At 40.1% G+C, this 25,517-nt stretch overlaps 1 protein-coding gene across 4 annotated transcripts in view; it reads right to left on the reverse strand.

Annotated features, from left to right (window-relative positions):
* F8 (coagulation factor VIII) overlaps positions 1–25,517 on the reverse strand; it is a 142,743-nt gene that overhangs the window by 22,220 nt on the left and 95,006 nt on the right. For all 4 annotated transcript variants that reach the window (XM_086385896.1, XM_086385897.1, XM_086385898.1 and 1 more), the window contains 8 exons: positions 10,594–10,747; positions 8,791–9,003; positions 7,838–8,066; positions 7,466–7,648; positions 5,162–5,278; positions 4,078–4,149; positions 2,798–2,883; positions 140–295 (listed from right to left, as the gene is read on the reverse strand). In XM_086385896.1, the coding sequence (XP_086242022.1) occupies positions 140–295; positions 2,798–2,883; positions 4,078–4,149; positions 5,162–5,278; positions 7,466–7,648; positions 7,838–8,066; positions 8,791–9,003; positions 10,594–10,747 (1,210 nt within the window). The remainder of the gene's footprint in view (positions 1–139; positions 296–2,797; positions 2,884–4,077; positions 4,150–5,161; positions 5,279–7,465; positions 7,649–7,837; positions 8,067–8,790; positions 9,004–10,593; positions 10,748–25,517) is intronic.

Genomic DNA, 25,517 nt, shown 5'->3' on the forward strand with positions numbered 1-25,517 from the left:
TCACAAAGAATCAGACACAACTGAGTGACTGAACTGAACTGAAGTTTCTAGAAACTGTGAGTGTTTGTTCCATATCTGAAATCTGTCAAAAGCTCCTCAAAAGATTCAAGCATTCTCTTGAAAAGGACTAATTACATACCATTAAGGTCCCAGTGGAGTTCCCCCGATAACCCTGCCACCGCTGTCCATCGAGGCTGTACATGATGATAAACTGAGAGATGTACAGGCTGGAGAACTTCTGCCGGGCACCCTGAGTCAGGATGCTGTGAATAATCATCGGCGCCAACAGATCCACCTGCCGATGAAAGCAACACTTGGTTTTACATGGAGGTATGTGCCATATTCTGAAATGATTTCTCTGCTTAAGAAGAATCTGCTTCGATAGAGAGAAGCCCAATATTCTCTTGGAGGTGCAAGTGCAACAGAGACCAGTATGGAAATGTAGATGTGTGGGAAGCTGTGGAATCAATGACGGGAAGTGTGTTCACTGAGTTCCCAGGCCACGTCCTGACAAAGGAAATCACTTTGGAATCATTGAGCCCCACTTTTCTCTATACACATCCTTAGTGCTGCACACCTGGACCCCATAGCAGGTGCCTCCCTGACACACCAACCTCTGACTGGACAAAGCCATTTGCCTTCTCTGTCCCCAGACTACCCCCCTCCCACCATCACTATCAGTGCTAAATTACTGTCCCTCCTGCAAGTGTTAGTGCAGAAACTCTCTCCTGGTTAGCCTTTCCCGACTCATCCAGAGAACTTTCGGGTGGCTTCTTTTCTGCTTCCAGTCCACTTTGTATATAATTTCATTATAGTAAATTATTGCACCGCATTGTGAACTTTTCTTTGCTTTTTGCCTTCCTCTTTAGACTGAGATCCTGAAGACAATAAGCCTGTCTGAGTCACCTAACCTCTTTGTGTCTCAATTTCTTGCTCTGTACAGTGGAGTTAATAATGGTATTTATCTCAAAATGTTACCAGAAGGATTACAGAGTTAATACATGCAATGTGCTGAGTTCACTGCTGGTGCATACTAAACACGTAATATGTTAGGTTTTACATTCTCTCTAGCCCTGGCACCTAACAGGGATCTGATGGAATATCGATCCTTAGTAGTAAGGAATGATTGGGTCTGAAAGAAGGGGGCATGGGTCATACAAGCATTACAGGAATTTTGACATCAGTTGGTACTCTAATTTCTCCCAGATGCCTGGCACACTCAGCTAGGACTGGTCTGGACTCTTGTACTTAATGACGATCTTTCTCAGTTGACTAAGCTCTATCTATACATCATTCATTCATTCATTCATCAAAGAATATATTTTTAGCATTTGTTATGTGCCAAGCACTCTTCTTGGAGAAGGAAATGGCAACCCACTCCAGTATTCTTGCCTGGATAATTCCGTGGACAGAGGAATCTGTCAGGCTACAGTCCACAGGGTCACAAAGTGTTGGATATGACTGAGTGACTGAGCACAAGCACTTTTCTGGGTACTAGCAACAGAGTTGTGAACAATAAAAAAAGCCCTGCCCTCATGGAACTTACATGGAGAAGGAGAAGGGTGTGCAAGGAAGGAGGCGTGTTTGAACATTAGTCCTGACTGCTCACATGTTGACATGATAATATTTTTGGATATGTTGGATTAAAGAAAATGTATTATGATATTTTTTGGTAGAGCCACATGGTCTGCAGGATTTTAATTCACTGACCAGGGATTGAACTCAGGCCCCCGGCAGTGAAAGCACTCAGTCCTAACTACTGGATCACCGGGGAATTCCTGAGAAGATGTATTATTAAAATGAATTTAACATGTTCCTATTTTAATGCAGCTACTAGAAAATGGAAAATTACACATGTACTTAGCATTTATGGTTCACATGATATTTCTGTTGGCCAGCACTGCTCCAGAGGACATAGGGAAGGGAAAAAAGATGAAAGACTGAGTCATTGAAAAAAAAAAAATTGAGTTAACCTAAGGACACTTTCAGTAATGACTCCAAGTTGGTTGACCAGATTTGGCCTAACTTTAGCAGGCTTTTCTTACTACTCTGTGGTGTAGAATTTGTGAAGAAGACGGCTTTGGTTTTAGAAAGGGAAGAAGCCACATTTTCTTGCCTTGTGGGACCAGGGATCAAGCCATTTGTTTTTGTGTTAACATGAAGGAATTGGAGGACTCAAGGATACCTAGGCAATTGAAGACATCTAAAAAAAGAATACGTGGTCTTTAGAGGTGGTAAATTTGATGTTATAGAAAAATATTCAGAGATTCTAATCCAGTAGAAAGATTAAAAACACAGTGTAGGACTTCCCTGCTGGCACAGTGGTAGAGTCTGCCTGCCAGTGCAGGGAACATGTGTTTGATCCCTGGTCCTGGAAGATCCCACGTGCCTGGGGACAGCTAAGCCCATGAGCCACAACTACTGAGCTCCTGCTTTAGAGCCTGGGAACCAAAACTACTGAAGCTGGTGCTCTGCCACAAGAGAAGCCACCACAGTGAGAAGCATGCACACAACTAGAGAGCAGCTCCCGCTTGCCACAATTAGAGAAAAAACTGTTCAATGAAGACCCAGTGTAGCAAAAATAATTAAAAAACAAAACACAGAGCACTCAATTCTATTCCTGAGTCTTTCAGTCTTGACTCTTTTGGTACAAATCATAAGCCACTCTGTTCTTCAGTTCTTTCCTTGTCTATTACTTGGGGTTTGATGAAAATGACTTAGGCAGGAAGGAGGTATACAAGGCATTGAGCTTGCCAAAGGAATGTGTGATGTTCTGGAATGCAATGCATTTTCTAACCTTGATCCAAGGAGAGGGATCCTTGGTGCTCCAGGCGTTGATTGATCCAGAATAATGAAGTCTGGCCAGCTTGGGGGCCCACTGTCCTTTGCTCGAGAAAGGGAAGAGAGATTAGATTCAGCTGGGTTGGTCCTGTACACGTGGGAATAAAATTACTCTCTTGAGAAAGGTTAATCTTAGCTGTGAAGACAAAGGTATAAAGCAGAGTAGTATCAATGACTACTGAAGTGTTTGGCTTGTCCTTCTTGTCTATTTTATTTTCTAAAATTTAGTAAGTTTGTTGATTGTTTGTACCTCTAGTTAGCTAATACTAATGTGTCACCAGCACCATCAATTAATATTATTTCTCTATTACATAATCCATGTTCACTGGAGAAAAATTAGAAATAAAAAGAAAACATAAGTTAAAAAAAATAAAAGAAGTATAAAACATCATCCATCCAAAGAAAAATAGTACTATTTTGGTATATATCTCTCAAACATCTTTTTCAAATGCTTTTTTTCCCCTCTAAAATGGAGTTTGGCAAACTTTTTTTCTGTAAATAATTTAGCCTTTATCATCTGGTGTTGTGACATTTAAATGCTGTTGTAGAGTGAAAGCTACAGAGACTTCTCTGTAGCTCAAATGGTAAAGAATCTGCTTGCAATGCAGGAGACCAGGGTTCAATCCCTGGGTGGGGAAGATTCTCTGGAGAAGGGAATGGCAATCCACTCTAGTATTCTTGCCTGAAGAATCCCATAGACAGAGGAGCCTGGCAGGCTACAGGCCATGGGGTTGCAGAAAGTCAGACATAACTGAGCAACTAACACACACAGACACACACACACACAGTGAAAGTGCCCACAGATAATTGTAAATGAATAAGTGTGGCTTCTTTATGAACACTGTAATTAGAATTTCATATAATTTTCACGTCATGAAATATTCTTCTTTTGTTTTTTTTTCCCCAATCATTTAAGAATAGAAAAATAATTCTTAGCTTGAAGGCCATACAAAATCAGGTGATGGGCTGGATGTGACCTGTGGGCTACAGTTTGAGAAAAATGCAGCTTCTTGCTACAGCAAAGAGAATGGATTGAAGGGAAGCCATGTGGAAGGCAGGCAGGACATTTAAAGAGGCAGAGGCATTACTTGGGTGAGAAGAGAAAATAGATTGAGAGGCACCTATGGAGTAGAATTTACAGAAGCATGAAGATGGATTGTTTATCTGAATTTTTCCAACAGAAATAAAAAAACATATAATCAGCTCAGTGCTTTGAGAGAAAGGAATACTGTTTACCATATTGTCCTGAAGCTGTAATCTGAAAATCTCTAATGCGTCCAGAAGCCATTCCCAGTGGAATTTGACACTCTGAAATCAAACCAGGGGAGCACAATTGTTAGAAGTGCAGAAATAGAGCTTCACAAATGCAGGTCAATGAGAACACCAAGAAATGCTCATATTTTTTAGTGTTTACTACATGGCGAAAATTGGATGCAAGATTTTTATTGTACTATCTCATTTAACTAGTTCTAACAGGAAGGTGCTAGAACTACTCAGATTTTGCAGCTGAGTAAAGCAAAGACATTACTTTGCCAACAAAGGTCTGTCTAGTCAAGGCTATGGTTTTTCCAATAGTCATGTATGGATGTGAGAGTTGGACTATAAAGAAAGCTGAGCACCAAAGAATTGATGCTTTTGAACTGTGGTGTTGGAGAAGACACTTGAGAGTCCCTTGGACTGCAAGGAGGTCCACCCAGTCCATCCTAAAGGCGATCAGTCCTGGGTGTTCATTGGAAGGACTGATGTTGAAGCTGAAACTCCAATACTTTGGCCACCTAATGGGAAGAACTGGCTCCTTGGAAAAGACCCTGATGCTGGGAAAAATTGAAGGCAGGAGAAGAAGGGGACGACGGAGGATGACATGGTTGGATGGCATCACCAACTCAATGGACATGAGTTTGAGTAAACTCCGGGAGTTGGTGATGGACAGGGAGGCCTGGCATGCTTCGGTCCATGGGGTCGCAAAGAGTCGGACATGACTGAGCAACTAAACTGAACTGAAAACTAGGGTCCATACATAAGTAGACCAGTGGTTCTCTTCTTGTTGAGGATTAAAACTCAACTTCTTCCAGATGATATTTGAGAGTTACACTTCGTAACGGGACCAAAATTAAGCTTCAAAATTTGCTCCTGGAGCTCTTGGGACTTCAGTGTTAAAGTGTTCAAAGCTTCAAGCAGATACGCCCTCCTCTGAGGATTCTGATTTCTGCCTACAATATTCATTTTAGATTTGGTAATTACTGTGAGCCTGTATGCAGTTCTTGGCAAAGGCCACCCTTCGAGGGAGGTGGAAAGCAGTTGAGTGCCCAGTGCCACTCACCCTTGCTGTACACCAGGAAGAGAGTGCTCATCCCAGCTTGTAGGTGCTCGCCAATAAGACATTCTATCCGCCAAGTCCCAACCTTGGATGGTAGCATTTCCACCGTCTCAAAGACACCTTAGCAAAACCAGAAGGCAGAAAAGTGACTTCCTTTCACCAAAACGGGCATAAGACACATCAGATTATGCAGAACATCAGAGGAGATCTAGCCAAGTCAGTTGCACCACTCTTTGACCTAAAGTGCCTGTGATGTAACCTCTGCAGCTGGAGACACTGGGGGTGAAGTTCTGACCCTGGGGAAAGGGAGAGAAAGAGTACCCGGATGCTTCAGGGGTGGAGACGGGAGAAAGCTACTGTGTTAGGACTGGCCTGCACTCTTAAGGCTTGGCAGAGCCAGAGGTGGATTTCTCATTGACAAGATGTGGGCTCCCTGCCTCAATGAGTAAAGTAACCCCAGGAGCAAGAAGCTAGAGGTGAATGCTGAGGGGCTGAGGGCTGAGTGATAAGTGACCATCTAGAATAAAAGTGGAACCAACCAAGTCAAGAGGATTTCATGTAAGAGGGTCCCCCAAAGGAGTTTCTGCAGATCCCCTGAAAGTATCCCACCAGAGAAAGAGTCCTCTTTAAATATCTGCCTTGCTTCCCTGACAGCTCGGTAAAGAATCCACCTGCAGGAGACCCTGGTTTGATTCCTGGGTCAGGAAGATCTGCTGGAGAAGGGTTAAGGCTACCCACTCCAGTCTTCTTGGGCTTCCCTGGTGGCTCAGCTGGGAAAGAATCCACCTGCAATGCAGGAGACCTGGGTTTGATCCCCAGGTTCGGAAGATCCCCTGGAGAATGGAAAGGCTACCCACTCCAGTATTATGGCCTGGAGAATCCCATGGACTATAGTCCATGGGGTTGCAAAGAGTCAGACAAGACTGAACGACTTGCACTTTGGCTTTTCACTTTCACTTTAAATATCTGCCAGGTGCAGACAGTGGTGCTATCCCTTATCTCTCCCCCCTCCAAGCTATGGTTCAAAGCAGCAACCAGCCAGGGGTGGAGGGGAAAGCAATAATAAGCATAAGAAGGAGACGTTGAAGTTAAAATCAAGTTCCGAAGCTAAAGGCCAAATTAGTGATCTGGAAGAGAAACCTAAGGACATAATGCAAAAAGGCAAGCAAACAGAACGAAATGAGGGAAACTGAGTCATAGAAGATGAAGAAGTCCAAGACTTTTCTAATGAAAGTTCTGCAAGGAAAGAAAACAAAGGTGGGGGGTGGGAATCAGAGAAATGATAAGGAGAAAAATCCCCTAAAGCTTAAGAATGAAATGCATGATTTCAGACCAAAAGGGCCCACTGAATGCCAAAGCAGAGCGCGTGTCATGAAACCCAGAAGGAGGTGCCTCTTGCTGAAAATCTAGAATAAAACCTTATAAAAGGAAATTCAGAATTTTGATGAAGAATGGAATTTCCCCGGCAGTCCACTGGTTACGACTCCGTGCTTCCATTTCATGGGGCGGAGGTTCCGTCCCCGGTCAAGGAATTAAGATCCCACATGCCGTGTGGCCACATGATGTGTGGCACAGCCAAGAAAAAAGGGGAAATTTTTTCTTTGATTAATGTGTTGAAGTGGACGTTATGATGTCTGACTTGAATTTTCTTTGTGATGTGAAGTGACTGCAGGCCTGTTTATTACTCAAGAGTCAGCAAGAAAAGTCACTGGGCTTATCAGAATTTTTACACAGAAACAGAAGTTTACTTCCACTATTAAACCTATTTTTTCTTCCTTCTGTTTTGCCTGCACTGTGAGGTATAGGGGATCTTAGTTCCCTGATCAGTGATCAAAACTGTGCTCCCTGCGGTAGAAGCACGGAGACCTAGCCACTGGATCATCAGGGAAGTTCAGAACCTGTTTTAAAGGAACATTCGAGAATTAAGATGATATTCTGTTTTGATCAACAGTGGGAGCAGTGTTTAATCAAAATTTGGTCTTCATACATAAACCAATCACTCTTTGGGAATCACTAATTGGTGATTCCAATTAGTGATTGGAACCAATCATTATTGGTGCCCTGTGGGATTCGAGTTGGGAGAAAAATCCTCTTTTCCTAGGAAAGTGCTGGGACATCCATTGTCCATGGATTCTGCTCTGTTTCCTTTACAGCACATTATCTGTATCTTAAATGATCATGTTCACTTGCTACGTTCTTTATGATCTCTCTGCTTTGTTCAAGGGACATATCCCCAGGGCCTAGACCTTGAAAGGAGCTCCTCAGCAAGCACAGGAAGTTGACAACAGAGTGCAAACTGGTTTGTACCTGGGTAGAGATTGTAGACCGCCATTTTATACTCCTCCGTTTTTCGCACAGTGAACACATGGCCACTGAAATGAATGGAATGGATATTTTCATTGCTGCCCATGCTGAGCAGATACCACCTAATCCTTTGATGCTGAGCCATGACTAAGCCAGGGAGTGTATCCATCACGTAGCCATTGATTGCTGGAGAAAGAACACAGAGAAAGCTGTTACCGTCTATTGTGCCAGGGTCTTTCCCTCCATTCCAGCCAAGAGGATGGATTCCTAGGAAGATTGCACTCTCATCCATATACTCTCAAATCGTACAATATCCCAGCCTCAGGCTCCAGGCTCACTTCACGGCGAATGAGATTTGGGTGTGGACTGTATTACCATGGAAGCGATACTTTTCTTGAAAAGTAGGGTCCTCTGGCTGGACATGGCAGGGCGCCCCGCAGTTCCTTGCCATGTTTTCGGCAAAGTACCAGCTCTTGGTTTCATCAAAAATGGTGAAAAACAGAGCGAATTCCTGTACTGTTACTTGTCTCCCATGAGCAGCACTCAGCGTGTCCACGCGGCAGATCAGAATGGGGCCAATCAAGCCTGAGTGCAAATCTTTTTCCTGAAAGGAAAGACACTAGTTCTAGGAGCGAATGTTCTCTCACTCAGAAACAAGAGGGGATTTCTCATCAGCTTTTATGACACTCCACCCCATTCTGCAGCTTCCCACAGGACAATTCTTCCTCTTTAGTAGATTCCTGGGTGATATGTCTAAAACATAAATATGCTGCTGCTGCTGCCACTAAGTCGCTTCAGTCATGTCCGACTCTGCTCAACCCCATAGACAGCAGCCCACCAAGCTCCCCCATCCCTAGGATTTTCCAGGCAAGAATACTGGAGTGGGTTGCCACTTTCTTCTCCAATGCACGAAAGTGAAAAGTGAAAGTGAAGTCGCTCAGTTGTGTCCGACTCTTAGCGACCCCATGGACTGCAGCCTACCAGGCTCCTCCATCCATGGGATTTTCCAGGCAAGAGTACTGGAGTGGTGTGCCATTGCCTTCTCCGTAAATATGCTAACACCTCCTCTATTGAAAACTTCCCATTATGCTGGGGATAAATACCACACTTCTTAGCAGCTGACACAAAGACTTTTTCTTTTTTTTTTTTTTAAACACTTTAGTTTTTGGCTGCATCTCAGGGCATGTGGGATCTCAGTTCCTGACCAGGGATTGAACCTGTGTCCCCTGCAGTGGAGGCACAGAGTCTTAACCATGAGACTGCCAGGGAAGTTCTGAGACCATTTCTATCAAAGCAGGAAAAGGCCAGCACAAAGGAGCCCTGCTTACCAGATCAACGTCAGAAAAGTAAGCCCAGGCTTTGCAGTCAAACTCATCTTTGGTGGGTGCCATATGGTGCTGCACTTTCCAAAAGTAGCTTTGGGTTTCATTAGGCTTGACAAACTTTTTTCGAGGTTCTGCTCCTTGTCTCTGATCTCCGTTATAAGAAATAAGGCTAGAATAGAAGGAGTAGGGACGAGAGGCCTGGTTTTTGAAAGTTACCTGCAAAGCAAGAGAGAAAAAGGCAAGTATTATGTTTTAGGATCTTGTAAAGTTCTTACATCCCTAATACCAATGCCTATTTAGGGGGTGTAATCCAGGTTTTCAATACCTGGAGGAATCGGTATGTTATGAGAACCCAAACCTAAAGATCTGTGAAAGAAACTGAGACATTTTTCATTTCCACAGTCTTTAAGACATGAACTCACAGTTACAAAGGAGAAAATTGCTAAATCCTTAAAAGAAAATCTAAAGTAAAAGATAAAATATGACCACAGGGGTTTTAAGGGACCATAACCCCAGGAACTGATGCTCTTAAAGTTCTTCATGACAAATGCCAGGATGATTACATATGCTCTTTATACAAGACTTTTTTTTTCAAATTACATTTTCATGGGATGTATGAAAAGTAAAATTCAAGTCAGAATAAATTCACTCACAATCCTGTAATTTTAGATCCTTCTATATCCTTCCTGTAAACAATCAGTTGGGACAATGGATGACTGTTTCTAGAAAAAAAAAAAAAACAAACTACCTTGATCTTTGGCTCATACAGCGCCAAAGCAAATTCTAGTCTACAGGAATTATTATTGGATTAAAAAGTTAGATGTTAAGAAATTAAACTGTAAAAGAAAGTATAGGTGATTTTAAGAAAATAAATCTCTGTATAGGGAAGGATTTTTATAGACATAAAAGCTATCAAAGTGTCATAAAGGAAATATTTATTGGTTACTACTTAAAACTTCAAACATATTTTATTTTAAAAATCACTATATATAAAATTGGGCTTCCCTGGTGGCTCAGACAGTAAAGAATCTGCCTGCAATGTGGGAGATGTGGGTTTGATCCTTTGATTAGGAAGATCCCCTAGAGGAGGGCATGGCAACCCACTCCAGTATTCTTGTCTGGAGAATCCCATGGACAGAGGAGCCTGGCAGGCTGAAGTCCACGGAATCGTAAAGAGTCAGACACAACATATATAAAATTAAAAGAAAATAAACTTGGAAAAATATTATTCACTAAAATGACCAATGATCATTAATATATAAATGATCTATAATATATATGGTAATACAAATTAACAAGAAAAGCATTCGCTCCAAAAAATTCAACTATGCAAAGAACATTAACAGATAATTTGTTAGAGAAAGTCTTAAAATGTTCCTGAACATTGCACTTCCGGAATTTTATCCTGGGAAAAGAGTTGTGATAACATTATTACTTAAACAGTGGGGAAAAAAAAGAAACTATCTAAAAGGTTGTTCAAAGGAAAACAGTTAAATAAACCATAAAATCATATAATGAACTAATACTATTTCAGTTGAAAAACATATGTAGTGTTTTTAATAACATAAGGAATGTTTATAACATTTATTTTAAAAAGAAGTAGAATGATGAATTGTATAATTTTGAATACATAGGAAAAACATAAGAACATACAGAAAAATGATAATTATGGGGTTATTTTTCAATTTTCTTATCTTCTATACTTTAAACCTTTTTGAAAGTGTGAAAAGAGTATTTTTATAATCAGAAATTTAAAAAAAATATATATGGATCAATTTTTTTGTAATCCCATTTTCTTCAACTTACCATGATATTGTCTTCCACTTCTGCTCTTATATATGGTCCCAAGAGTCCCAGGTGTTCATTTAGTTGTCCACGGTATATGGCCTGAGTAAAGGAGCCATCAGTAAATTCCTCGAATACCACCTTTTTGAACTGAGGGACTCCTCCATTCTGAGACCTGGTGAAAAAAAACAGAGGAAAAGGTGAGTAGAAATGAGGTGCATTTGATAGAACCGATGATGAATTCCTACTTTTGCATTTCAGTCCCCTGTAATGAAAAGGATATCTTTTTTGGGTGTTAGTTCTAAAAGGTCTTGTAGGTCTTCATAGAACCGTTCAACTTCAGCTTTTTCAGCATTACTATGCCTCAACGGGCATAGGCTTGGATTACCGTGATATTGAATGCTTTGCCTTGGAAACGAACAGAGATCATTCTGTCATTTTTGAGTTTGCATCCAAGTACTGCATTTCGGACTCTTTTGTTGACCATAATGGCTACTCCATTTCTTCTGAGGGATTCCTGCCCACAGTAGTAGATATAATGGCCATCTGAGTTAAATTCACCCATTCCAGTCCATTTTAGTTCGCTGATTCCTAGAATGTCGACATTCACTTTTGCCATCTCCTGTTTGACCACTTCCAATTTGCCTTGATTCATGGACCTGACAAGCTTGTTTTTTTCCCCTATATTTTGCCAATTTTTCTATTGAGAAATCTGATTTTTTTCTTATTGATTCAAAGGAATACTCTATATATTCTTGATGTAAATCTTTGATGGTCTTTTGTGCTGCAAACATCTTTCCTTCTATGGTTAATTTTCCATTCCCTTTTTGTTATCTCTTGATGAGCATAAGTTGGTAATTTTAATGTAGTGAAATTTATTTAAAATTTTCATAGTTAATTATTTTTGTATCTTGATATCAATTCTTTCTTTTCTTACCCTGACATTGTTGAGATATTCTCTTATTTTTTCTTTCTAAGAGGTTTATGGTTTGACATTTATATTTAGACTTGGAACCTACAGTGAGTGAGTTTTTGAGCATGGTATGAATTAGGGATCCAATTTAATGTTTTTCCATATGGATATCAAATATTTCCAAAACATTTATTGAAAACTGCACTTCTGTGACACCTTTTTCATAAGTCAAATGCCTATACATGTGTAAATCTAGTTTTGCATTTCCTGTTCTGTTTCACTGACTTATTTAATGTTTACTCCTATGCCAATTATTACTCTAAGTTCAGTTCAGTCACTCAGTTGTGTCTGACTCTTCATGACCCCTTGGACTGCAGCACACCAAGCTTCCCTGTCCATTGCCAACTCCTGGAGCTTGCTCAAACTCATGTCCATCCAGCCAGTGATGCCATCCAACCATCTCATCCTCTGTCATCCCCTTATCCTCCTGCCTTCAGTCTTTCCCAGCATCAGGGTCTTTTCCAGTGACTCGGTTCTTCACATCAGGTGGCCAGAGTATTGGAGCTTCAGCTTCAGCTTCAGCATCAGTCCTTCCAATGAATATTCAGGAGTGATTTCCTTTAGGATTGACTGATTTGATCTCCGTGCATTCCAAAGGACTCTCAAGAGTTTTCTCCAACACCATAGTTCAAAAGCATCAATTCTTCAGTTCTCAGTTTTCTTTATGGTCCAGCTCTTACATTACCATAGCTTTAAAATAAGTCTCAATGTGTTTTATAGCAATTCTTCCTATCTTGTTCCTTTTGTTCAAGAAGGTCTTGGCTAGGGACTTCCCTGGTACTCCAATGTTTTAACTGCTTGAGTGTTCAGTACAGTATTGAATAGAAGTGATGATAATGAAAAGTGGTGATTTGTTCCTGATATCTAAAGGAAAGCTTTCAATGGATCAGCATTAAATATGATGCCTGGTGTACATTTTTGTAGATACTCTTTCTCAAGATAATGTAATTTATTTCTATTTTACATAAATGACACCTTATATATATTTGTAATGAATTAAAATTTCTTGTTTTGTGGCATAGCATATGATCTACTTTATTAAATACTCCATGTGAACTTGAAAAAATATTAAAGCTGCACTTGCTGGGTGTGATTTTTTTTTTACTTTATTTATTTATTTTTGGCTGCTCTGGGTCTTCACTGCAGCTTATGTGCTTTCTTTAGTTTTGGAGAGCAGAGGCTACTCTCTAGTTGCAGTGTGTGGGCTTTTCATTGCAGTGGCTTCTCTTGTTGTGGAGCGTGGGTTCTAGAGCATGGGCTCAGTAGTTGTGGTGCATGGGCTTAGTTGCCCCAAGGCATGTGGAATTGTCCCAGACTGGGGTAGAACCCATGTCCCCTGCATTGACAGGTGGATTGTCAACCACTGGACCACCAGGGAAGTCCCTGGGTGTGCTTTGTTAATTATGTTCAAATCTTCTACAATTGATCCTTGACCAACAAAGGGATTAATCTGAGTATAATTTATACTTACCCCTCTCTATTCTTGGTTCCTTGGTATCTAAGGATGCAAGCAACCTCAGACTGTATAGTACTGTAGTATTTACTACTGAAAAATACACTCGTTTAAGTTGACCCTCTTAGTTCAAACTGGTGTTGTTTAAGAGTCAAGTTCTTTATTGATGGTTTGGACATCAGTTAAGTTCAGTTGCTCAGTCGTGTTCGGCTCTTTGTGACCCCATGGGCTGCAGCATGCCAGGCTTCCCTGTCCATCACCAACTCCTGGAGTTTACTCAAACTCATGTCCATTGAGTCGGTGATGCCATCCAACCATCTCACCCTCTGTCGTCCCCTTCTCCTCCTGCCCTCAATCTTTCCCAGCAACAGGGTCTTTTCAAATGAGTCAGTTCTTCACATCAGGTGGCCAAAGTATTGGAGTTTCAGCTTCAACATCAGTCCTTCCAATGAATATTCAGGAATGATTTCCTTAAGGATGGACTGGTTGGATCTCCTTGCAGTCCAAGGGACTCTCAAGTGTCTTTTCCAACACCACAGTTCAAAAGCATCAATTCTTTGGTGCTCAGGTTTTTTTTTTTTTTTTTTTTTTGATGTTTATAAAATTATTTATTTTGCATATTTATTATTATACTTGTTAAGAGATTTATTTCTGTTTTGCTTCATTGCTTTTATTTTGTTTTTTCCTGTTTTTTTAAATATAAATTTATTTATTTTAAGTAGAGGCTAATTACTTTACAATATTGTACTGGTTTTGCCATACATCAACATGAATCTGCCATGGGTGTACTCGAGTTCCCCATTCATAACCCCCCTCCCACCTCCCTCCCCATACCATCCCTCAAGGTCATCCCAGTGCACCAGCCCCAAGCATCCTGTATCATGCATCAAGCCTGGTCTGGTGATTCATTTCACATATGATATTATACATGTTTCAGTGTCATTCTCCCAAATCATCCCACCCTTGCCCTCTCCCACAGAGTCCAAAAGTCTGTTCTATACATCTGTGTCTCTTTTGCTGTCCCACATACAGGGTTATCGTTACCATCTTTCTAAATTCCATATATATGCATTAGTATAGTGTATTGGTGTTTTTCTTTCTGGCTTACTTCACTCTGTATAATCAGCTCCAGTTTCACCCACCTCATTAGAACTGATTCAAATGTATTCTTTTTAATGGCTGAGTAATACTCCATTGTGTATATGTGCCACAGCTTTCTTATCCATTCATCTGCTGATGGACATCTAGGTTGCTTCCATGTCCTGGCTATTATAAACAGTGCTGCAATGAACATTGGGGTACAGTGGGATTGCTGGGTCCTATGGCAGTTCTATGTCCAGTTTTTTAAGGAATCTACACACTGTTCTCCACAGTGGCTGTACTAGTTTGCATTCCCACCAACAGTGTAAGAGGGTTCCCTTTTCTCCACACCCTCTCCAGCATTTCTTGCTTGTAGACTTTTGGATAGCAGCCATTCTGACTGGCATGAAATGGTACCTCATTGTGGTTTTGATGTGCATTTCTCTGATAATGAGTGATGTTGAGCATCTTTACATGTGTTTGTTAGCCATCTGTATGTCTTCTTTGGAGAAATGTCTGTTTAGTTCTTTGGCCCATTTTTTGATTGGGTCATTTATTTTTCTGGAATTGAGCTGCAGGAGTTGCTTGTATACTTTTGAGATTAGTTGTTTGTCAGTTGCTTCATTTGCTATTATTTTCTCCCATTCTGAAGGCTGTCTTTTCACCTTGCTTATAGTTTCCTTTGTTGTGCAGAAGCTTTTAATTTTAATTAGATCCCATTTGTTTATTTTTGCTTTTATTTCCAATATTCTGGGAGGTGGGTCATAGAGGATCCTGCTGTAATGTATGTCGGAGAGTGTTTTGCCTATGTTCTCCTCTAGGAGTTTTATAGTTTCTGGTCTTACATTTAGATCTTTAATCCATTTTGAGTTTATTTTTGTGTATGGTGTTAGAAAATGTTCTAGTTTCATTCTTTTCCAAGTGGTTGACCAGTTTTCCCAGCACCACTTTTTAAAGAGGTTGTTTTTTCTCCATTGTATATTCTTGCATCCTTTGTCAAAGATAAGGTGTCCGTAGGTGCATGGATTTATCCCTGGGCTTTCTATTTTGTTCTGTTGATCTATATTTCTGTCTTTGTGCCAGTACCATCCTGTCTTGATGACTGTGGCTTTGTAGTAGAGCCTGAAGTCAGGCAGGCTGCTTCCTCCAGTTCCATTCTTCTTTCTCAAGATTGTTTTGGCTATTTGAGTTTTTTTGTATTTCCATACAAATTGTGAAATTATTTGTTCTAGCTCTGTGAAAAATACCGTTGGTAGCTTGATAGGGATTGCATTGCATCTATAGATTGCTTTGAGTAGTATACTCATTTTCACTATATTGATTCTTCTGATCCATGAACACAGTATATTTCTCCATCTATTAGTGTCCTCTTTGATTTCTTTCACCAGTGTTTTATAGTTTTCTATATATAGGACTTTAGTTTCTTTAGGTAGATGTATTCCTAAGTATTTTATTCTTTTTTGTTGCAATGGTGAATGGAATTGTTTCCTTAATTTCTCTCTCTATTTTCTCATTATTAGTGTATAGGAATGCAAGGGATTTCTGTGTGTTGATTTTATATCCTGCAACTTTACTATATTCATTGAGTAGCTCTAGTACTTTTCTGGTGGAGTCTTTAGGGTTTTCTATGTAGAGGATCATGTCATCTGCAAACAGTGAGAGTTTTACTTCTTCTTTTCCAATCTGGATTCCTTTTATTTCTTTTTTCTTCTCTAATTGCTGTGGCCAAAACTTCCAAAACTATGTTGAATAGTAGTGGTGAGAGTGGGCACCCTTGTCTTGTTCCTGGCTTTAAGGGAAATGTTTTCAATTTTTCACCATTGAGGATAATGTTTGCTGTGGGTTTGTCATATATAGCTTTTATTATGTTGAGATATGTTCCTTCTATTCCTTCTTTCTGGAGGGTTTTTATCATACATGGATGTTGAATTTTGTCAAAGGCTTTCTCTGCATCTATTGAGATAATCATATGGCTTTTATTTTTCAATTTGTTAATGTGGTGTATTACATTGATTGATTTGTGGATATTGAAGAATTCTTGCATCCCTGGGATAAAGCCCATTTGGTCATGATGTATGATCTTTTTAATGTGTTGTTGGATTCTGATTGCTAGAATTTTGTTAAGGATCTTTGCATCTATGTTCATCAGTGATATTGGCCTGTAGTTTTCTTGTTTTGTGGCATCTTTGTCAGGTTTTGGTATTAGGGTGATGGTGGCCTCATAGGATGAGTTTGGAAGTTTACCTTCCTCTGCAATTTTCTGGAAGAGTTTGAGTAGGATAGGTGTTAGCTCTTCTCTAAATTTCTGGTAGAATCCAGCTGTAAAGCCGTCTGGACCTGGGCTTTTGTTTGCTGGAAGATTTCTGATTACAGTTTCAATTTCTGTGCTTGTGATGGGTCTGTTAAGATTTTCTGTTTCATCCTGTTTCAATTTTGGAAAGTTGTACTTTTCTAAGAATTTTTCAATTTCTTCCAAGTTGTCCATTTTATTGGCATATAATTGCTGATAGTAGTCTCTTAGGATCCTTTGTATTTCTGTGTTGCCTGTTGTGATCTCTCCATTTTCATTTCTAATTTTATTGATTTGATTTTTCTCCCTTTGTTTCTTGATGAGTCTGGCTAATGGTTTGTCAATTTTATTTATCCTTTCAAAGAACCAGCTTTTGGCTTTGTTGATTTTTGCTATGGTCTCTTTTGTTTCTTTTGCATTTATTTCTGCCCTAATTTTTAAGATTTCTTTCCTTCTACTAACCCTGGGGTTCTTCATTTCTTCCTTATAGTCCAACTCTCACATCCATACATGACTATTGGGAAAACCATAGTCTTTACTATATGGACGTTTGGAAAAACTATAGTCTTTACTAGATGGACCTTTGTTGGCAAAGTAATGTCTTTGCTTTTTAATATGCCATCTAGGTTGGTCATAACTTTCCTTCCAAGGAGTAAGCGTCTTTTAATTTCATGGCTGCAATCACCATCTGCAGTGATTTTGGAGCCCCCCAAAATAAAGTCTGACACTGTTTCCCCATCTATTTGCCATGAAGTGATGGGACCAAATGCCATGATCTTAGTTTTCTGAATGTTGAGCTTCAAGCGAACTTTTTCACTCTCCTCTTTCATTTTCATCAAGAGGTTCTTTAGTTCTTCCTCGCTTTCTGCCATAAGGGTGGTGTCATCTGCGTATCTGGACATCAATGCTTTTTAAGTCAGCTGTCTCTAAAAACGACTGGAAATTTATCTATTTCTCTAATTCTGTCAAGTTTTACTTGGTGTATTTTAAAGCCATATTATAAGTGAAGTGAAGTTGCTCAGTCGTGTCCGACTCTTTGCCACCCCATGGACTGTAGCCCACCAGGCTCCCCCGTCCCTGGGATTCTCCAGGCAAGAACACTGAAGTGGGTTGCCATTTCCTTCTCCATATTATAAGGTTCATAGTAACTTAAGAATGTATGGCTGCCTATTGAATTGGCTCTTTTATATTATAACATTTCCTCTTTATCTCTACAGAACTCTTGCTTTAAAATTTACATTCTGAAATGGAGCAGGACTCTATGATCCTTGCCCCTCCCCACCATGTCTTCTACCTGCCTTTTGCCTGTGGAAAACTTTAGTCAAAGAATAAATTTAATCAGAGAAGTGAAAAATGCTTAAATAAAGGAAAATAGTCTAAGGAGACTAAATAATAATCATGTAGTTATTAAGCATAGTCAAGGACCTTTATTTCCTTTGGACAAGTTGTCAAATGCTATAGATACCATTCTGAGCCATATCCTGTGAGCTCTCTTATAGATACCAAAATACCAGGTGGAGAAGTTAACTACATGATCACCAGACTGTACCCAAGACTTGAGCTGCTGCAATTCTGAGAACTGACTACAAGGAAGTGGGAACAAGTGTACCCCAGAACTGCATACTAACTTTACCTAAAACAGTGAAGATGATGCTAGTCAGACCACTGATGACCAACTGAAGATGACTGTTAGAGATGACTATGCTGTTTCTGCATGTAGACCCCCCTGCTCCAACTCTGTCTATAAAGCTCTCACCCCTGCTTGTTGGGGGGTGGGGAGTCAGCCTTTGGACAAATGTCTGCCATCTTCCCCCACCCAATTGCTGGCATCTGAAATAAAGCACCTTTCCACCAGCCTGGCCTGTTTACTGGCTTTTGAGCAGCGAGCAGCTGGACCCCACCCACATACCTTTCGGTAATAGATTTGGCGACAAAAGTGGGGCTGGCTACTGCTGGTTATGGCTGGTTAAGGCTGGCCACTGCTGGCTATGGTTGGTTATGGCTGGCTACTGCTGACTATGGCTGGTTATGGCTGGCTACTGCTGGCTATGGCTGGCTAGTGCTGGCTATGGCTGGCCACTGCTGGTTATGGCTGGCCACTGCTGGCTATGTCTGGTTATGGCTGTCTCCTGCACTTTTATGGCACCTGGCATTCCTGGGTCTTCCAGGGGAGAGCTATAGCTATGACAATGTATGAGCCTGCTGCTCATGGCTAGCTAGCCCCAGGTAGGGGATTTGGGGGACATTCCTAGCAGTTGCCAAAGCCATTTGATTTGAGGATCCTCCCTGTTTCTACCCTGCTCAGCACTGACTGCCAACTTATGCTTTTCTTGGTGGAATGGAAACTTGCACTTGGGATGGGATGACGAGCTCCAAGACCAGGTAAGTCCACCAGTGTGCACACGGGCAACCTTCCCATTTGTGAGTGCTAGTGCTATTTGGGCCTTCTGGCCAATTGATTCTGACTGCTATGAGGACTGTGAGCAATAGTGCTGTTTGGGCATTCTTGCCAGTTGGTTCTGACATGTGCCTGATGTTGAGGATCGTTTATGAACTCTGACTGCTATTTGGGCATTTTTGCCAATTGGTTCTGATGTCTGTCTGCCATTGAGGACTGTTTGTGAGCATGAAGTGCTTTTGGGCATTCTTGCTAATTGGTTCTGATATCTGACTGCTGTTGAGGACAGTTTATGACCACCAAATGTCATTTTGGTACTTTGCCAATTGGTTCTGACATTTAACTACCACTGAGGACCGTTTGTGTTGGGTTTGGGACTTCGTACCAGACACCCTCAGAAAGGGTTTATGACAGATCTGTCATTTGGTGTGTGGGTGTGTATTCCATTTGTATGATTGGTACTCTTGCTGTCTTATGTAGAATGGGAAATTCAGGTTCAATTCAATAAGAAAAAATTTAGTTGTGAATTTATGACTAAAAAAAGATGATTTTTTCTTTTTTGGACAATGTATGGCTACAGTATTCTTTAGACTCTGGAGAAAACTGGTTAAAATGAAACTCTTGAAATTCAAAAAACCCGTTCTTTTTGCATATGCAGTTGGGGAAAGCTAACTTGATAAAACACTTTTTTCAGACCCTGGGAAAACAAAAATATGCCTGGGAGTAAGTTTGAGATTGATGCTTATCATGTCCTTAAAAGACAAACACAGTCCACTTTGCCTGGATCTTCAGCCTTGGGTTAATTGTGCAAAGAAAACAAGGAAAAAAGCCTTTAAAATTGAATGTATAATTTCGCTATTCTGGCTATAATCTATAAACTGATTACCGACTTTTGTATTCTCCTAAGACCAAGAGGGAAACTTAAGATGTTTTGATTTATTAAACAGGCATATTGTACCACTGAATAAAAATTATGCTATGAAAAAAAAGTGTTTTCTGAGGTTATGAAATATGTTCTTAAGCTTGCCAATCAGAAAATGCTGGTGTAACATTTCAAGCACTTGTTTCTTGGTTTTATTAAAATTTTCAAGGGTTAAAATTGTGATGTGTAAAAATGATAAGCAAAACATTTTGGTATGTAAAGCAAGTAGGATATGCGCTCTCAACAAAGATATAAAGAATGGAGGTATTTTTGTTGAGGAAAAATGATGACAATAATTTTGTCCTATAGTTGTTTGTTTCTAGATGAGGAAATACAGGACAAAGTTGTTTGGATCTAGAAAGTGACCAAAGGTTTGTGAAAAAGGAATTTTGAAAAAAAAAAAAAGAATTGTGTACATTATCAGGATTAAAATTAGACTAAATTTAATTAGGTATATGGATTTTATGAACAGTAACCTGATGCAAGACTGAAGTTGGTTTTTCTCTCTTAAGAAAACAAAGTTCTCCTGAAATATTGATCTGATTTTGGTAACAGAGACTTTTAATGGAAAGTCATTTTTTTTGTTTCTAATCATACTTTTGACGCCAGTGTTCAGGAAGGAAAAACTGTCCAGTAAAGTTGTCACAGAGTATAGCTGCTCATGATGTGTAGCACTGCTGGCTTTATGTGTACTACTTAAAGCACATGTCTATGTTTGTGTGACAGTTGGGTATGAATGCTAAAATGTATGCCCTATAAAGCATTTCCCTATTAACCTCTGAGCCTGTTCATGATACCTGATTAGTTTTCCCCTAACATGGACAACTAGGCAAATATATACATAAAAAGGAGCACCAAGGGACATGGATAGACCCAGAGCAGGCAAATGAACCACTCTGGCAATGTTGGGAAAATATATTGATTATCAATACTCTCTATGGAAAGAATTACAACTTAAAAGGGAAAAATGATGGAAAAAATATTCACATATTGAGGTATGGAAAAGTCATTCCGGCCAATAACAGGATTTAATCTGAACTTTAGGCTAACCAAAACAGCCTGTTCGTAGCCTATTAAACATACATTGTACATCTGCTTTAATCATAAAGACAAAAAAGAGAAATAGTATGAAGGTGGATTTTGATTATTATACTCACTGTAATATGTCTAGTAATTTTCAAATGTTTGTCCAGGTACAATGAAAGTTTATTGCCTTTCTTATTCAGTATCTGTTCCTCCTCAAGATTGAGGAGTATCAAAGAAAAAGTGGGATTGAAACAGAGCAGGACTCTATGATCCTTGCCTCCCCCCATGTCTTCTGCCTGCTTTTTGCCTGTGGAAAACTTTAGTCAAAGAATAAGTTTAATCAGAGAAGTGAGAAATGCTGAAACAAAGGAAAACAGTCTAAGGAGACTAAATAATATAATGTAGCCATTAAGCATAGTCAGGGACCTTTAGTTCTTTTTCAAGGGCTATAGATGATATTCTGAGCCATATCCTGTGAGTTCTCTTATAGATACCAAAACACCAGGTGGAGAAGTTAACTACTTGATCACCAGACTGTACCCAGGACTTGAGTTGCCACAATTCCAAGAATTGACTGCAAATAAATGGGAACAAGTGCAGCCCAGAACTGCAGATTAACTGTACCTAAAACATTGAAGATAATGCTAGTCAGACCACTGATGAAAAATTGAAGATGACTGTTAGAGATGACTGTGCTTTTTCTGCTTGTAACCTTCCCACCCCCAACTCTGTCTATAAACAGTCTCACCCCTTGATTGTCATGGGGTGGGGGGTTGTGGGATCAGCCTTTGGACAGATGTTTGCCACCCTCCCCATCACCAGTTGCCAGCATCTGAAATAAAGCAAACTTTCCTTTCCACCAGCCTGGTCTGTTTACCAGCTTTTGAGTGGCGAGCAGCTGGACCCTACCCACATACTCTTTTGGTAACAATTCTACTTAACTTAGATCCTTAGATTTTAAGTGTGTCTCTTATTAACAATATATAGTTTGCACAAATTTTTAAGGAAGTCTGACACTTTTCTGTTTTGTTTTGAAAATTGTTTTTAACCAATTAAATTTGGGCTGGGCTGGGTCTTCATTGAGGTGTGTGGGCTTCTTGTTTCAGTGCCTTCTCTTGTTGTGGAGCATGGACTCTAAGTGTGTAGGCTTCAGTAGTTGCAGCATGCAGGCTGAGAAGTCGCGGCTGGTGAGCTTGAGAGCCCGGGCTTAGTTGTCTCATGCTTGTGGGATCATCCCAGACCACGGATCAAACTCATGTCCCTTGCATTGGCAGGCAGATTCTTAACCACTGGACCACCAGGGAAGCCACATTTTTATGTTTTAACTGATACATTTAATTTATCTACATTTACTTAAAAAAATAGTTGGAGTTAAGTCTATCCGATTTTTTAAAACATTGAAGTATAGTTGATTTACAACATCATATTGGTTTCAGGTGTACAACATGGTAACTCAACAGTTTTTTTTTTTTTAATAGATTATACTCCATTTAAAGTTACCACAAGATAATGGCTGTATTTCTCTGTGCTGTACAACACACTCTTGCAATCTATCCTTTTTATATATAGTAGATTGTAACTTTCAGTTCCCTAGCCACATCCCTCTTCTCCCCTCACCCTCTTTTCACTGGTAACCACAAGTCTGTTCTCTATATCTATGAATCTGTTTTTGTTTTGCATATTCATTCGTTTATTTGTCAGCTTCCACATGTATGTGATAACATATGATACCATAAGCATAATACCCTCTAGATTCATCCATGTTGTTGGAAATGGCAAAATTCAGTTATTTTTCATGACTGAGTAATATTCCAGTGTGTATGTATACCACACCTTCTTAATCAATCATCTGTTGATGGATACTTAGGTTGCTTCCATATCTTGACAATTCTAAATAATGCTGCTATGAACATTGGGGTGCATGTATCTTTTTGAGTTTTTGTTTTCATTTCCTTTGGATATATACTCAGGAGTGGAATTTCTGAATAATTTGGTAGTTGTTTCTTCTCTAATCACTCTTTCCTTTTGGGATTTCAATTAAAAATATGTTAGTCCTTCACATTCTATCCTCTTTCTTCTGATTATATGTTGTTGTATCACAGACTACCTCAAAAATTTAGTGGCTTAAAACAACAACTGTTTTTTATTGTACTTGTCAATTCTGTTAAGTCTGGAGTTCCAGCAGGGCATGGCAAAGTAATAGTTTCACTCTTTGTGGTGTCTAATGTCACTCAGTGGTATTCAACTGGCATCTGGGCTGGTCTGGAGGGTCCAAAATGGCTTCATTCACATGTCTATTGCCTTGGTGGAGAATGCTGGAAAGTTGGACTCAGTCAGGACTCTCGGTCAGAGAGAGCGTCTGAAGGGATAGACATAAGCTGCATGATAGTTTCTGAGGTTGTTGTTGTCCAGTCACTAAGTTGTGTCCAATTCTTTGTGACCCCATGGACTACAGCACACCAAGCTTTCCCGTCCTTCACTCTCTCCCAGAGTGTGCTCAAACTCAGGTCCACTGACTCAGTGATGCCATCCACCCATCTTATCCTCTGTCACCCCCTTCTCCTCCTGTCCTCAGTCTTTCCCATCAGCGTCTTTTCCAATGAGTCGGCTCTTCACATCAGGTGGTCAAAGTATTGGAGCTTCAGCTTTAGCATAAGTCCTTACAGTGAATATTTAGGGTTGATATCCTTTAGCATGGACTGGTTTGATCTTCTTGCAGTCCAAGGGACTCTTAAAAGTCTTTTCCACCACCACAGTTTGAAAGCAATTCTTTGGTGCTCAGCCTTCTTTATGGTCCAACTCTCATATCAGTACATCTGTACTTTCTGAGAAAGCCTTGGGAATCACATAGCATCACTTCCACTATATCTACAGATCACACGTTTCTGTTATATTCTATTCATTGCCAGCACAGATCAAAAGGAGGGGAATTGGACTACCTTTTGAAAGGGAGAATGGCAAGGTCACATTGTAAAAGAAGCATGTAGGACAGGATATCTTGGCACATCCATCTTTGGAAAATAAAGCTGGCTATAATCTTTGGGCTTCCCAGGTGGCACTAGTGATAAAGAACCTGCCTGCCAATTCAGTTCAGTTCAGTCACTCAGTCGTGTCTGACTTTTTGAGACCCCATGAACGGCAGCATGCCAGGCCTCCCTGTCCATCACCAATTCCTGGAGTTTATTCAAACTCATGTCTGTTGAGTCAGTGATGCCACCCAGCCATCTCATCCTCTGTCGTCCCCTTCTCCTCAAGCCCTCAATCTTTCCCAGCATCAGGGTCTTTTCAGATGAGTCAGTTCTTCTCCTCAGGTGGCCAAAGTATTGGAGTTTCAGCTTCAACATCAGTCCTTCAAATGAACATTCAGGACTGATTTCCTTTAGGATGGACTGGTTGGATCTCCTTGCAGTCCAAGGGACTCTCAAGAGTCTTCTCCAACACCACAGTTCTAAAGCATCAATTCTTCAGAGCTCAGCTTTCTTAATAGTCCAACTCTCACATCCATACATGACTACTGGAAAAACCATAGCTTTGACTAGATGGACCTTTGTTGGCAAAGTAATGTCTCTGCTTTTTAAAATGCTGTATACCTGTGGCGGATTCATTTTGATATTTGGCAAAACTAATACAATTATGTAAAGTTTAAAAATAAAATAAAATTAAAAATAAAAATAAACAACTTTACAGAAAAAAAAAAATAAAATGCTGTCTAGGTTGGTCATAACTTTTCTTCCAACGAGCAAGCGTGTTTTAACTGCATGGCTGCAGTCACCATCTGCAGTGATTTTGGAACCCCCCAAAAAAAGTCTGACACTGTTTCCACTGTTTCCCCATCTACTTCCCATGAAGTGATGGAACCAGATGCCATGATCTTCGTTCTCTGAATGTTGAGCTTTAAGCCAACTTTTTCACTCTCCTCTTCCACTTTCATCAAGAAGCTCTTTAGTTCTTCTTCGCTTTCTGCCATAAGGGTGGTGTCATTTGTATATCTGAGGTTATTGATATTTCTCCTGGGAATCTTGATTCCAGATTGTGCTTCATCCAGCCCAGCGTTTTTCATGATGTATTCTGCATATAAGTTAAATAAGCAGGGTGACAATATACAGCCTTGGCATACTCCTTTCCCTATTTGGAGCCAGTCTGTTGTTCCATGTCCAGTTCTATGTTGCCTCCTGACCTGCATACAGATTTCTCAAGAGGCAGGTCAGGTGGTCTAGTATTCCCACCTCTTTAAGATTTTTCCACAGTTTGTGGTGATCCTCACAGTCAAAGGCTTTGGCCTAGTCAATAAAGCAGAAGTAGATATTTTTCTGGAACTCTTGCTTTTTTGATGATCCAACGGATGTTGCCTATTTGATCCCTGGTTCCTCTGCCTTTTCTAAATACAGCTTGCACATCTGGAAGTTCACGGTTCACATACTGTTAAAGCCTGTTTTGGAGAATTTTGAGCATTACTTTGCTAGTGTGTGAGATGAGTGCAACTGTGTGATAGTTTGAGCAGTCTTTGGCATTGCCTTTCTTTGGGATTGGAATGAAAACTGACCTTTTCCAGTCCTGCGGCCACTGCTGGATGATACAGGTTTGATCCCTGGATTGGGACGATCCCCTGGAAGAGGTCATGGCAACCCATTCCATTATTCTTGCCTGGAGAATGCCAAGGACAGAGGAGCTTGGCTGGCTATAGTTCATGGGGTCGCAAAGTGTCGGACATGACTAAAGTGACTTAGAACACATAACCTTTATTATCTCTTTTCTATATTACATTTTAAAATTTATGCATTCTGCATTTCATATTATTTCTTT

The sequence above is a fragment of the Bos grunniens genome, chromosome X (genome assembly GCF_055505025.1).
Source record: "Bos grunniens cultivar Pamir isolate PY7600 chromosome X, Bosgru_T2T1.0, whole genome shotgun sequence".
In the NCBI taxonomy this organism is placed as follows: Eukaryota; Metazoa; Chordata; class Mammalia; order Artiodactyla; family Bovidae; genus Bos; species Bos grunniens.